General features: G+C 47.8%; 1 protein-coding gene across 6 annotated transcripts in view; it reads left to right on the top strand.

Annotated features, from left to right (window-relative positions):
* Positions 1-13242, top strand: part of CABP1 (calcium binding protein 1) — a 26629-nt gene extending 13387 nt beyond the window's left edge. For 4 of the 6 annotated variants that reach the window (XM_027696895.1, XM_027696899.1, XM_027696897.1 and 1 more), the window contains exons 3-8: positions 4347-4523; positions 8101-8131; positions 8815-8958; positions 10219-10328; positions 10720-10867; positions 12619-13224. In XM_027696895.1, coding sequence (XP_027552696.1) covers positions 4347-4523; positions 8101-8131; positions 8815-8958; positions 10219-10328; positions 10720-10867; positions 12619-12644 — 636 coding nt within the window. In that variant the 3' untranslated portion in view covers positions 12645-13224. Of the gene's footprint in view, positions 1-4346; positions 4524-8100; positions 8132-8814; positions 8959-10218; positions 10329-10719; positions 10868-12618 lie in introns of all 6 variants that reach the window. The other 2 variants (XM_027696893.1, XM_027696894.1) reach the window with 2 other exon arrangements.
* Positions 13243-14607: the final 1365 nt, after the last annotated feature.

The raw sequence follows: 14607 nt of genomic DNA, 5'->3' as shown, positions 1-14607 counted from the left end.
TGTGTGAGTTTGTGCGTGTGCAGGTGTGTGAGTTTGTGCGTGTGCACGTGCTTCAGCTGAGAGGTACCTGCATGAGCAATCACGTGTGTCATGGGTGTAGGGACATGTATCCATGTACGTGTGAAGGGGCACATGTCTGCGCATGTTCTCGTTGGTGTGGAAGAGTGTGCACACCTCTGAGCCCACCTGAAGTGTAAGTGTGTCCTCAGCTCTTCACGTCTCCACATACCCATCCTGAGGGGTGTGAGCAGCCGTGCAGTGTTTGTTGTGAGTGTGTAAGGGGGGAATTTGTGTGTATCACACTCGTGCCTCTGCTTGTACGGTGCTCTGTGTATGTGGACACACCCACCTGCTGGTGGGTGTCCTCACAGGAGCCTGTGTGGAGTCATGCATGTGTTTTTCTCTCTCCATCCTTATGCATGCACACATCTAGTTTTGTTGGTGTTTGGGCACAGAAGCATGGTTTTCTCTGTGCTCTCTTGGTCCATGTGGCTGTTTGTCCGTGGATACACTGGGCCCTGGCTGTGGGTTTGTGTATCGTGTTGCACGTCAGCATGGCCCCTGTGTCTCCATGCTTGGGCCCAGCTGGACTTCATCTGTGAGCTGCCACGTGTATCTGTTAGGCTTCAGCCCACAGTCTGCTCTGTGCTGAGGTTTTACAGTGATCCCAGGATGAATTTGATTCAGGAATGATTCTGCTGGTACGGACAGGATTGAAATGGGAATGACATGCCCCAGAAAACTTTCTTGTTTGACTGAGGAAGATCTTACAGCACCGTGTACCTGTCAGTCACACGGTTCTCAGCTGGCAATGCTGCAAATCTAACAGCTCAGCAAAAAGCTACACAGTTCACTCCTCATAAATTAAAAAGTTATGCTGAGCATCCAGAGTATTGCAATGAGGAGCTGCCTCTGTGGAGACCTTGACGACAGTGAAATCCCACTGCCATCAAGATCCCATCCTGCCACCCAGGAGATCTTGCCACCCGGGAAAGCTCCTCTGGGAGGGAGATGTTGGGGAGAGGACCTCCCTAGCAGAGAGTTTCTTCTGGCTGTATATTTGCCTCTTCTGTGTAGAAACACAATTTGCTTGTTATCTCAACTTCTGTAAACAAAGCCAGTAATGGCACAGTGCTGCTGCGAGGGAGCTGGGATACATGAGGAGGGAATTCATCACCCAGCAGTTAGACAGTGCTGAGACCAGTCCCTAGGTCAGGGTGACCTTCAAGAGAGGCAAAGGTAGTTGAGGTTCACCTAAATGTTGTGAAAAACCAACTTGATTGCTTGTGGGTCACCTCCAACTTGGAATAAAAGGAGTTGGCTGCAGCTATGCTCAGCATGATCAAGGCAATTGCAATTAAAATCTGACATGTGGCCAGGCTCTTGAATCAAAATGGATTCAAGAACTTATAAGCTCTGTGTCATCAGTCTTTTAGGTAATTTATGCTTTTTTTCCTAAAAGATGCTTCGAATAATGCAGTTTGTGCTTAGTTACAAGACCTGGGATGTCAGGACTGAAGAGAGAAAGTTGCAAACTGAATTAGAGAATTTCTCAGACGTTACTCTAGTGAGCCATGATTTGAGGCCTTGGGCACTCATCCTGACAGGTCATGGGACTCTGACGTTCTTTTGATCATGACACACATGATTATAGTGGAGACTTTGCAAATCAGTCTTTAGCATTGCACAACTTCACTTGGCTGTTTTATGATCCCAGTCATTTTTCTCAGATTCTTGGGCAAACTCATTTTGCTGAAATGTTAAAGAGGAGGGACTGTAGACAACATGTGGGAAAGCTGCTCTTGGGTGACAGTCTGAACTCTTGAACACATGATTTCAACCCAAATTTTGGGATTCACTCCCAGGTACCAGCTAGCTTGGTCTGGGCCTGGCTGACACAGGGTGCCTTGCTTGTTCAGGTGGCAATGATCAGGCTTTGACTCCATGTCTCTTGTTGTCAGCTTCAGTTTCCCACTGTCACAGTGTCCCTGCAGTGATCCCGACAGCCATCCTGGCTGCCTTTCCCTCTGAGAGACACTGCAGTTGGGACGGAGGCTCCTCGTGACTTGCTGCTCTGCAACGTACCTCTGACATGCAGGCAGGAAAATGAAGTGAATCCTGTTGTGCTTCTGCTATGCAGAAATTAAAAGCTTTGGCATCCAGGTCCCTTGCTTTGCCACCCTTCTCCTCCACTTTGGCTATCTCTAAATCAGCCTGGTCCCTTCCTGCTCCACAATCTGCTTGTCTGGCACAGCCAAAGGCCTGACTCAGCCAGGAAGGGTAGTGGTCCTTCACTCAGGGATGGGACAGAGAAAGCCTGATCTCCCCAGTCCTGTTCTTGCATCCTCCTTGTCATCACACTGCTGTTTCCCCTGTAACGGGCAGCTGACATTGTTTTGCTCCCTACCCGTTCCACAGCTCCCTTCCCCACTCTGCTGGGATGCAGGAGGAACAATGGTGGAGGGAACTTGTGGGGATACTTGCAGGAGAACCTGTGAGACTGCTGGCAGAGGGAACATCAGATGCCATAAATCCTGCCTGCAGTGGCAGAGCAGGGCAGGGAGCCCTTGTTGGGATCTTGCTGAGCTGTACATCTAGGTGTCCTGGCACTGTGGCAGGTTGTCTGGTCACGATCCTGAGCGGCTCTTGGCAACTGTTTTGTCAAACTGGCAGTCTCTATCTAGACAGAAAAATAATGGGATGACTCTTATGAGGTACTGCTCTGTGGCTTGGTAATAACCTCTACTGACTGGAAGGGTCAGCAAACAGGGATTTGGGGCTGTGGGGCTTTGCATCTTTTGCGTGGCTTCACTGGAATTAAACACAGAACTGATGTGGGCTATTTAAGTGATTCATATTATTTGGTATATTAAACTGAAAAATGTGTCAGGAAATAAAGCTGATAATTTTGAAAATACATTGCACTGATATCACAAAGCTGTGCAGTTCCACACAGATGCCTTGACATTTAGCTGAGCTAGTAATATGCCATTTGTGGATGGATGCTCATCTTTCATTTTTTTAAGGACAAGTGTCCTATGTGTCAGATTTAATCAGAGACAGATTCCTCCCTCAACCGTGACTGCAACAAAAACTCTTTTCTGCTTCATCATTTTCTTTCTCCATGGCTTGCTTTTTGAGTTGTTTTTGTTTTGATGCTTGATATTCACATGACATTTTACATGAGCAGATTGGTGTAAGACTGTGTACAAAAAGGCAAACTACAAACCATGCCTGCAATGTAATAGCACATGGCAGACACAGCAAGTAGACAGAACAGTCTCAGACAAGTGTGAATGGGGCGTGTGTGTGTATCTGGCCTTTTAGCCTGAAAAAGCACCTCAGGCTTTAAAGAAAAGGGTTAATAGAGACAATGACAATCCACAGAGCTTCTCTGATCACCCCTGGGAACACCGGCTGTAAAAGTAGAATCATTCCTGAAGAGGAATCTGATGTATGATTAATGTTTATTCTGTAAAACCGAGGGTCCTGTGGGTTGTGTTGGCTTTTTATAGCTGCATGGGAATATCAGGATAAGAGGTTTTTTGCAGAGCCAGGGAAATGCATTTCTATAAAAGGAAAGCAGTGCCTCCTTATAAAATCCAGTGCTGGATTCTGTTCTGGAGCCCTAGCTTAGCAGGACGTGTGCTCTTAGGAAAATGCGCAAATGCAAACATACAAAAATGTTGTGCCCGTGTCTAATCTCCACCTCGGGAGTGTCAGTGACTAGGAGAGGCCAGGGCAGTAACTGCCTGAGACCCTGAGGATGTAACTAATTAGTAGCACAGAGAGTGTGAGCCTGCAGTTGGCAGAGCCGCCTGATGCTGTAAACGGTCCTCTGATAGTACGATAAAGCGGGTGATACTGTGTTGCTGAACTGTAAGGTGGAGCCTCCCGCAGTGGCTTTGTGCAGGCTCTGCCTGGTCTCCTGGGGATGCCCCGGCCGGCAGCTCCGCCCTGGGCAGGGCTGGCACACGTACTGTTACGCTGGGCTGCGCTCGGCCTTGGCAGCTCGTTCAAGGGATCATTAACTCTGGGGCTGATGTGGGAGCGCGGCGCTTTGGGCTGTGTCTGGGTAAATGTGAGCAGTGCTGAGAGTCTGGTGTCATTTCAAAGAGAAATTCTCCCAGTTGGTTGTACTTCTATCAGCTTTTGAAAGTGAACTCCCGGACTTACTGCTTCTGTGCAAATCCTAATAGCCCGGTGGGGGGGATGCAGTGTGGACCAGACGAAGGAAATTTAGCAGTAATGTCTCTGCGAGGCGGTTCAGTAAAACTTCAGAGGAACGAGATGGGGAGGTAACATCCTCTGTTGTGTTGTTTGCTTGCTGCTGGTTGGCTGGGAAGATCCGCCATGACGAGAAGACGAGCTATAAGGCTGTCCAGACGAGCGAAGAGGGGTCGTCGGCTTGCGAGTACCAGGGTCCGCTCATGGTGCTGGCCCAGAACTGCGCCGTCATGCACAACCTGCTGGGGCCAGCATGCATCTTCCTGAGGAAGGGCTTCGCAGAAAACAGGCTGCCTGTACGTAAGTTACACCCAGCCGGGTGAGACACGCACAAAGCCACGTGGACGTGAGCCGGGGATGCGGATCCATCCCCACGCTCTGTCTGCGTGGAGCTCTGAAACCCCCAGCCCTGGGTCTCGAGCGTCCCGGCTCCAGCTCCAAGTGCAAACACAGTCACAGGCAAATGTCTAACCTGAGGGATGCGCAGATAGACCTGTGCCTAAACACCAAGAAAGGAGGATCTAAAAATGTGGCTATGGAAGATAGATCCAAGCCTGCACTCAAGTAGTAGGAAGAGGACTCAGGAAGAGCCCAGTGCTCAAAGCAAGACATCCACCTCTCATTCCCAAAGGCTCAGATTAGCATTTAAGGCCTAAATAGCCACTTAAATGCAAATCAGGGCATCCATACTGGGAACAAGCTGTCCATATTTGATAGTATCCTATCAGTTTACAGTGAGCACATGAGTACCAGCAGAAATAAGCAGGCATCTGCCTCCTCACAGATACCCAAACACAATCTCTGGTGCACTGTCATACCAAGCCTGACACTGCAGCAATCCCAGCCAATTAACTGAGGAACATCAGGCTGTCCTCATATTTGCAAATAGTGCCAGGCTACCAAATGCTATTACCCTCCCACACACATACACAGATAAATAGCAAAACCACGTCTATCCATTCAGTCACACCTATAATAACTATGTGTTCGTATGCATCTAATGTGTGCATTTATATACAAACAATAAAAATATGTGCTTGTATGTAAATTAAAATGTATGCACCTGGTCACGTGAAATATACATAAATACACACCCCAGTGTTGTGTCTTTAAAAGAACTAAAACATATTTTTGCATCCAAACGTTCTACTCCTACAGTAACATGAATTTAAAGACATACAGAAACATATGATTAACATGTCTTTTATGGATGTGTAAGAGTGAATATGTGCATTGTCAGATATTCACAGGGCCTTCCATGTTCCTATAGTAAAACAAAGCTCACCCCAATTACCTGAGAACCAGAGTTTTCTTGCCTCTGTAAGAAACCTCTGTCTTGCTGTGTGTCGATGTGGTCATTTACAGCTGTAGGAGACACCTAGGTCTTTATTTCTGAAACCTCTTCTTCAACCAAAAACCCAAAAGAGTCTTTATGTGTCATTATGGATCAAGGGACTTCTGTTCTTCCTAACCTTTACCCACTAAGTGATCACACAGTCCCTGTGCCAGGTCACTAAAACACAACACATATTCTCACACAAGCAAACTTGCTGGCATGCACAGAGCTACCTGTCACAGGAGATAGATCCTGCTCCCTAGTGGAAGGCTCACAGCTGGACAGGTGTCCATCTTCCTTAGGCCATGGAGGCTCATTGTACCGTAAGAAGTCCCCTAAGTAGGATTAGTGGTGTCTCTAAGTACCCTGATGTAGAATAAGTGCATCTGATAAACAGCTTTACTTTTATTGACTCTCTAGATGAACAGGATTTATTGTACATAGAACGGAAATAAATGAGAGTAAGACCATTACGTATAATGAACTCTCTGGGGGTCACCTCTGCTCATATCTAGGATCTAAACTCTTGGAACAGTTTCATTCCTCTTCCCATATGCTCTCCAAAAGCTTTAGAGTGATTCAGCCCATTTCATCCCAAGCAATTTTACTCCTTTATCATTTTAGGGGATCTTCTTTCACATTTAAAACAGAAAACCTCTTCATGATGTTAGTTATCGCTTGAGTCAGATTTTTGGAGGGACACAAACCCTCCCCCTCCTTCTGCGTTCGCAGTCTGTGGCTCTCTGATGGCACAATCTGCATGTGCAAAGATACGCTCAGAGCCCTGCCAACGCAAATGCCTTGGTGTGCAAAATTGGAGCCGGTGCTGAAGCCCCCACTTCTGACGTGTGTCAGTCATGTCGGTTGCAACGTGGTCTTCAGTGGGTGAGGAGGAGGATGGTTTTGTGACGACTGTGCTGGAGGAAGGCCTGGGCCCCACCCCAGCCACTCTCACAAGACAGGCGGCACCGCGGGTGAGTCACGGCACCCTTTGCACCGCGGCACGGGCGGTCACAGCCCTGCACCTGCTGTGTGCCCAGCCACGATCTCCAGGGCTTAATGGTTGCCACCTCTGGAATAAAGTGCACAAGGTGTTGGAACAAATAATGGGTGGTTTTCATGTGCTGTTTTATCTAAGGCAGGAGGGCAATTATGCCTCCTGCATTCGGTCCAAGGAGTTTGAATTGTTTTATTACTTGGTGTTGATGAAAGCAGAACAAATGGGATGACATGTTTGAAAATACCAGGTCTGTGAAGGATGAAACAGCAGAGCCAGAGCGCTCCAACAGTTCCATCCAGCACAGAGATGCCTCTGGGAAGGTTATGAGTGGCAATCTGGTCATTTCTCTGGCACGGCCCCCTTTGCACAGACGTAAACCAGTGTGTGTCCTAGTTTGTTCTGCACGCTGAGCAGCTGCCATTAGAGTTTCCAGGGGGGCCTGTGGTTAAATAGCAAAGGATCATCCTTCTCAAACTGATCAAAGGCACTGTCTCCAGGGACGTATGGTGAGGCTGGAGGACACCTGGAAGGCAAGGAGAAACTCCCCACGGTTGAGGGGGAAAGCCGAGAGTGAGACGACATAAGAAATTGCGTTTCTGTGTTTCCAAATCCTCAGATGTTTTGGATTTGCCTGGGAGCCATGAGAGGAATTAGAAAGGGCATTTAAACCAGAAAGCAGTGCATTTCCATGCTCATCTTTTCTTCCTGGTGCAGTCTTGGAATTTTCCTATACTCTTTTATATCCTCCCCCTTCTTCCAAGAAATTCAAATTGGATGTTTGAAGTTGCAGTGTTTCCTGAACATGGTGAATCCTTGTCCTGTTTTGTTTGTAGATTACCTTGATGATGTATATGTTGTGTGTCTGCTTTCATGCCTGGTTTCAAAATGCTTGGATATGGAGTTGAGGCTGGGAGGAAGGGGGGAGTTCTTACCTTTCTGTGGGGACAGACTGTAGGACATGTCACTGGGACATTGGCTGTAAGAGAGCTCATGGCTGTCGCTGTCCTGCCAGAAGGACAGAGATCAAGCAGTGATTTGAGCAGATGATGGTATAGACCTGCTGGTTACAGAGACTGCTTCCAGCTGTTTTGATTTGGCTGAGTCAGTGGGAGCTGCAGTAGAAATACAATCAGAGCTCTAGAGGAGATCATAACTGCTGCAGGGACAGTCTCTGCTCCAGAACCTGGTGCTGGGGAACAATGTAGGAGCTTCAAGGAGGTGCCAATAGTACCATCAGATGGGGAGGCCACACATATTGCTGTGTTGGTCCAGGTCTGTCCTGTTTTGAGGGAGTACCTGTCATCCCCCTGTCCAGCAGAAGAGAGGGAGAGGGGCTTCCACAGGTTAACACCCCTCCCGTTGGGGAGGAGAACTGGGAAGCCTTCCTAGGTAGATGGTATTAAACATGTCATCACCTTCTTGTTTCTTCTCTCACTTTATGGCTTGTCCTAGAACTGTTTGTACCAACAAACAGCTATTTAGAAACTATGTTTGTGACAAACAAATGGCTTTAACATAATATGTTTTCTTTTTGCAGGATAGAGAACTGCGTCCGGAAGAAATTGAAGGTAAAATTTGTTGCTTCTTCTCTGTCCCCTTTCTCCCTGCCTGGTGAAAACCTACTGCCCTTCCAGGTTGGCTCCATGGGGTAAAATAATTTGGGGCAAACCAAGGGAGATGTTTACTGGAATAATTCCTGAAAACCCCAGCAAAAGAAATAATATATAAAACTAGAAGAGTGCTGACTGTAAAGGAATTTGCATCTATTGCAGCTTCTTCAGGGTGGGAGGAAAAGTAAATAATGGGATATTGGCTATCAGGGAACTGCTGTCTCCCCCAGCTCCCACACAAACTGTTGTAGAGCATGGCACAACTGTCTGGCTCCAGGGAAGCTGTTTTACTTGCTAATCCCTACAGTGAGAGGTTTATAATACAGTGCAGGTGTAAAAAAAAAAGTTGGAAAAACTTAAGAATTTCAGTTCCTTTATGAAGAACAGTTTAGCAATGAACCATTTATGACACTTATTGTCCAATCAAGCTTTTCTGTAAGGAATGGGTCAGCAGTGCTGCTGACAGAAGAACTTAACGTTGCTCCAGTGATTGCTTCTTTCTAGGGAGATGTGCTGGGAAAACACAGAGTATCTTAGGGAGTCTGGCCTCATAAAGTGCTGCTGATTCTGAGGAGGTTTCTTGGAAAAGGTATTTCAAGCTGTCTCTGACAATATTGTTCTTTTTGGATCCATTCCCACAGAGTTAAGAGAAGCCTTTAAGGAGTTTGATAAAGACAAGGATGGGTTTATTAACTGCAGGGACCTGGGGAACTGCATGCGGACCATGGGCTACATGCCCACTGAGATGGAGCTAATAGAGCTCTCCCAGCAGATCAACATGAACCGTGAGTAATTCCCACTTGGCTGTACCTGCCTGTTGCTGCTGTGCCCTACATCATTGCCTCAGGTTCTCTCAGTTCCCTGCTGCCTCTTTTCCTTTGGATTTTGCCCCCCCTGTTCTTTTGGTTCCCATTTTCACTCCCTATCATCTCCGCTGTTTGTTTCTGGTCCCAAGAAGCTGATGCCTTTGTTTTTGCTTATCAAAGGGACTGTGTGGACTGTGCTGTATATGGAAACAGTGAGTGGAAGGGTTGTCCTTCATGCTTATGCTGTCAGGTATAAAACTGCCCTTGATGCAGGCAGTCAGACACCGGTGCACAGGTTCTGTGTGCTGTCGTATTGAAGCTGTTGTCAGATGGTGTCAGAATGAAGGAAGAGCATGGGAAGATGGAGATGGTTTGGTCAGATGGGTGGTGGATGGCTGTTCACTCTGCAGTGGTTGTTTGTGGATCTGCTGTGTGCCTGGGGATGGGCTGTGAGTGAGCTGAGCTGGCAGTGTCAGATGGGAGCATCTGCTGCAGTCACGGAAAGATGTTACAAACGCATCCAATTCACTGTAACTGTGTTTGTGCCCCTTGTCTTTCACCTTCATTTTTGTCACCTCTCATCTGTGGCAGTGCAGGGTCTCACCCTCAGCAAGATGGGGAAAAGGATATTTAGTGCATGTTATTTCTGACACAGGAGGATATTAAAAGGACAAATTACTTGGTCAAGGGAAGGAAAACAGCTGTCACATATGCACCCAGTCACACGCAAACGCATCTGATAACCCTGGCACACAAGTGCTTGGGAATTTGAGAGTGTTACTGACAGCTTTCAGACAGGGCACTGACGAGTAAAAGAACTAATACAATGATTAAGCAGTTGGACGCGCATTAGCTGCTGTAATGGAGCAGGACTCCACTGCTGCAGGGCACTGCCCAGGCCACGCAGGCACATCGTGCTGTGCCCTTGCCGTGCCCTTTGGCACAGGCGCAGCACAGCGTTGCTGTAAGCACTGGAACGATCAAGCCTCTAATACGTAGTATGTGATGCCACAAGGATGTGACACTCCATGGCTGCCTAATATGGGATAGCTTGGGCTCATTCTGCCTAGCCCACAATCCAGAAAATACAGTGTAAAACTACCTCTGTTTTTCCTTCCACTGTCCCACACCCTCTGTGCTTTGCTTCCTGGAGAGCCGAGCGCTCTCTGGGGCACACAGAAGTGCAAAGTGAGTGCTGGGCATGGAGTTCTTACACACAATCTTTCATCTTGTCCCAAGTGGGTGGCCACGTGGATTTTGAAGATTTTGTTGAGCTGATGGGACCAAAGCTGCTAGCAGAGACTGCAGACATGATTGGTGTAAAAGAGCTCCGCGATGCCTTCAGAGAGGTGAGTGCTCCCTCCCACCTGCCCCCAGAGAGTGAGCAACAGGAGACAGGAAAGAGAGAACACCCACTGGGGAAAGGAAGAGGAGAAGGAGAGAGCAGCACAGTGGAAAGACAGAGAAAGAGCCAAGCCAGGCATGGAATAAGGGAGGAGCGGAGAAAGTCACTAAGATTGAGGCAAAGAAGAAGAAAGCTGGTGCAGACATAGCAGTGAGGGGTTTCTGAGGAGAAAAGACAGACTGGATCCAAAAGGCACCTAAAGGAGGAAAAGGGACACAGAAGGAATGAAGAAAACATAGGGCACTCAGGAGCAGGACAATACAAAATCCAAACCAGAGCAAGATCCATTTCCATTAACTGTATTTCCCTCGCTGGTATTTTACATGTACTTGCAGTTCGACACCAATGGTGATGGGGAGATCAGCACCAGTGAGCTGCGAGAAGCCATGAAGAAGCTTCTAGGGCAGCAGGTGGGCCATCGGGATATCGAGGAGATCATCCGAGACGTGGATCTGAATGGAGACGGGCGTGTTGATTTTGAAGGTGAGAAGGGATCAGCGCTCACTGCCCATCTGCTCTGCTGTGAGTCAGAGTTTCAGCTCAGAGGCTGAAGCAGAAGGGAAGATATGCATGCTCAGGGCCCAGGTATCTGAAGTGTGGAGAAAAAAATCAAGCAGGATTTTTTTTTTCTGGCCAGCTGAGTTGTTCATTTGTGCATCATCTCTTGCTGCATCTCGGTTTCAGTTGGGTCTCCATAATTCTAGGATGTTAAGAGATAGAACCTGTCACAGAGAAGCAGATTCTGGTGCACATATGCTGTGCCAACCTTCCTTTTATGGGGCATTTTCCTTTCTGTTAAATCTGTTGCAAGAGCTGTGAGGTGGCTGGATTGCTTTGGAGAATGAATTGCACCTTCCTTTTCGTCTGGCTCACCTTGTTATCTCAGTTTATAGAGAATTTGTTTCTGTGCCTTTATGCCAGAAGATGGTCATGTGCCAGGTGTGCTCACTAAGAGTGCAGATATCTGATCTAGAGGTGTCATGTTAAATTCTAGAGATAATTCATTTCTTCTCACGCTTTTCATGCCAGAAAGATTTGGGAAAATAAGAGTGGTTAGGCTACTCTCATAGCCATTAACCATGGCAGGAGCAATATTAATAGTGCTCAGGGTTTCTGGCAAGGAAGCAGTTGATATCAGACAGCTAAGAAGATATAAGAGCTGGAAGGTGTGAGAGCATGGCAGGGTGCTTGTTTCCCTGGTGCAAATCCAGATATCCCTTTGCAGTAAGGGTGAAGCACAGGAAATACAGAATTAAAGTGAAATTGATGTAATTGTTTTGGTTCAGAGGCATTCCTGGGTCTCCTACATGACAAGGCGTCTCAGTCCTCAGAATTACTGAAGCCTCTGAGGGCTTTGAAAATGCTAAAAAACTGAAAGTGTCTCCCTAGAAAGTGTCTGGTAGCTGCAGATGTTCTAATGCACTGGCTGATTACATGACAGTAGCTCTCCTTGTTTCCCACAGCTAAATTATGTTAGACAGCTAAAATACATGAAATGCTATCCCAGTATCATTTTCTCCGTGAGTTACTGCTTTAGTTGTCAAAGGAAAGCTCCATCAATGGAAAAGGAGAAGTCAAGGGGGTAATTTCCACTGCCCTCCTCTTTGCAGAGTCATTAGTTCCTCATCAATTCAAGTGCAGAATGAAAACACATTTATATTTGATGGCATTTACACTCAATTTAAGCAATTGTAATTGACTTCACAAACTGCAGGGTGGTCAAGAAATAGATCCAGGGCATCCTTACAGTTAACTTGTATCTTTAAAAGAACAAGAAGTCCATCAAAGTAAACTTTCCTCTACAGAAATGCTGGTACCCACCCAAACTCTTATGCTTTCCCACACTGGTGTCTCTGAATTGGCAAGCTTATTAAGAATTCATACCGTGTTCCCAAGACAGTAAATCAAGGTTCCCTGAAGCTACAGCGAAGGGAGACAACGCTTGCCATAGTGTCTCACAAAGAGTCGCTTGTGCAAACAAGACTGTACGTGGCTGGGAAGGAGTCCAAGGCAACAAATTGACCTGATAGAGGGATCTTATCACCATGTCTAGTGCAGGGATTAAAGCACATTTTGTGTGAGCTCTCAGGGCCGGTCACGGAGCGCAAAGCCCTGCTGGCAGTGTGGGGACTCCTGGTTTCACCCTGGCTGCCTGCTGTCTCTGGGGAATGAGAGCTGGGTTGGGGACGGTGGGTGCCTTCTGCTTCAGGGCTCTCTTGTGTTGTTGGTTGCAGAGTTTGTTCGCATGATGTCCCGTTGAAGATTATTCTCAGCCTAAAGAAGAATCAGCACCTTAGAGAGGGCAGAAGAGGACCTAGATGGAGCATCTAGCCCCGATGTTCCTACCTGAAGGTTTATCGGCTGGCTGCAATTAGGACATTGCAAGATGACCTGCTGCTCCTCCCTCATGGTGGTCCCCATGCCCCTCCACCCTTTCACACTGTGAAAGACTTGCAACTTCCTACAACTGGAACCATTCCTTGGAGATGATTGCAGGAAACTGCAGAGCCAGGACTTGCCATGATGCTTTCATGGGATATTTGCAACTTTAGACTCCTCCTCCCCAGCTTTATTCTCCCACCAGCTGCTGCAAAGCAAAACCAGGAGAAATCCTCTTGGCTTGGTGGATGAGGGCAAAGCCATTGGGACTGGTGGCAGCCTCAGGGCGTGCTCTGCACTTCTTGGTTTCCCTTGGTGAACCGTGTCTGTGTTTGCTGTCTCTGTGTGTGTGTCTATCTGTGTGGAGTTATTTATGCTTCCCCAGCTCTTATTTGCATCTCCTATGGTTATGTTTACTAAGAGTAAATTAAATACATGTCTTGCGGGGGGAAAGCGATAAATATGCACGTTGAAATGATGTGGAGCCTGGATGTCCCTGTGAGAGGTGGTGGCTGGGCTGGGGGAGAAGGGCTTGGGCACGTGCACACGCCAGTGTCTGCACCGGGGTCTGGAGGCCGGTCCTTGCCGCAGGAAGGGGAGTCACTGCTGGCCACTAAGCCTGTCTCAGAACTCTGCCCTCTCTCCTGCTGTCTCCATGGTCAAGGGGCCCAGAGGTGCTTCACAGTGAGGCCAGTGTGGAGGGTCCCCATCCCTGCGTCCCCTCCACTGGCACGGGGGCAGGTGAGAGCCCCTGTGGTACCGTGGCAAAGGAGCAATGGGAGAGAGGGCTCAGAGGGGAGCTGGGTGGGAGTGGGATAGGCAGCAATAGCCACCCCATTACACTTTCAGACCATTTCAAACACAACTGTGAGCACATGTTCAGTGGGGCCATGCTGCCCGTGTCTGCAGCGGTGACCACGACAGCAGCCTCCAGGCCCTACCAGCTGCTTCCAGAAACATCAGGTGCTTATCCTCCTTCCCCTTTCCCCAAGACGGTCCCAACCTACCACTCCCTTCCCCTACTCTACCAGACTTATAGTTGTCCCCTGTCTCTATGCAGAGGCTCGCTCACAAGTTGCCAGCACTAATTTCTGCTTGGCTTCAAAGGGCATCATCATTGCTCTGTTTTCCTCAGTGTGACTGGGACTGTTTTCCTCTCTGTCTCTTTAATCCAACTGGAAGGTTAGGGACCAATATCTTCCTGCTTTCTCCATCTCCAGTCTTTCACTTCTCAGGTTCTCTTCCAAATTCTTGGGGCCCACAAATCCATATCCCAAAGGAGGATTTTCTCTTCTGTCTTTCTGTTGCTGTGCCAACCAGCATAGCTGCAGAGATGGCTGATATCCCAGTAATGGAAAAACTGTGTTTCCTCTTATATTTGTGTGTATGGGGTGTGTGTGTGTGTATACTTGTGTTTGCACAGCTGTGTGCACTGGGAAAAGTTTGTGTGTGTGCAGGTAAAAGCCAGGAGTGCGGATGGGCACCTGGGAGTGCAGCAGCAGAAGAGTTTGTGTGCAAGTGGGTGTATGCAAACTATGTGTGTGTATCTATGGAGCTGGTCCCATCTTAGAAATGTGTGTGTGAGCCAAGAAATTGGAAAATGGATATTTACAGATCTCTACATTTACTGGCACAGCAGCTGTATTGTGATTAGGAGGTGAAGGTGATAAATAGAACAGAGTCCAGAGTCCTGGGAAGTTATAAATGTGCTTACGGTCACATTTGTAGGGGAGGGAGAGACCTGTGCAGGCTGGTGTCTGCCAAAAGGAGTGCTGGTCCACAACTGTGCTTCACTTACAGTGGAGCCTGTTGAGAAAGGAGCTGCTTGTGCATGCAGAGCAGGA

Source organism: Neopelma chrysocephalum, unplaced genomic scaffold, assembly GCF_003984885.1.
Source record: "Neopelma chrysocephalum unplaced genomic scaffold, ASM398488v2 Primary Assembly neopelma1_116, whole genome shotgun sequence".
Lineage (NCBI taxonomy): Eukaryota > Metazoa > Chordata > Aves > Passeriformes > Pipridae > Neopelma > Neopelma chrysocephalum.
This window is presented reverse-complemented; position numbering and strand designations above follow the sequence as displayed.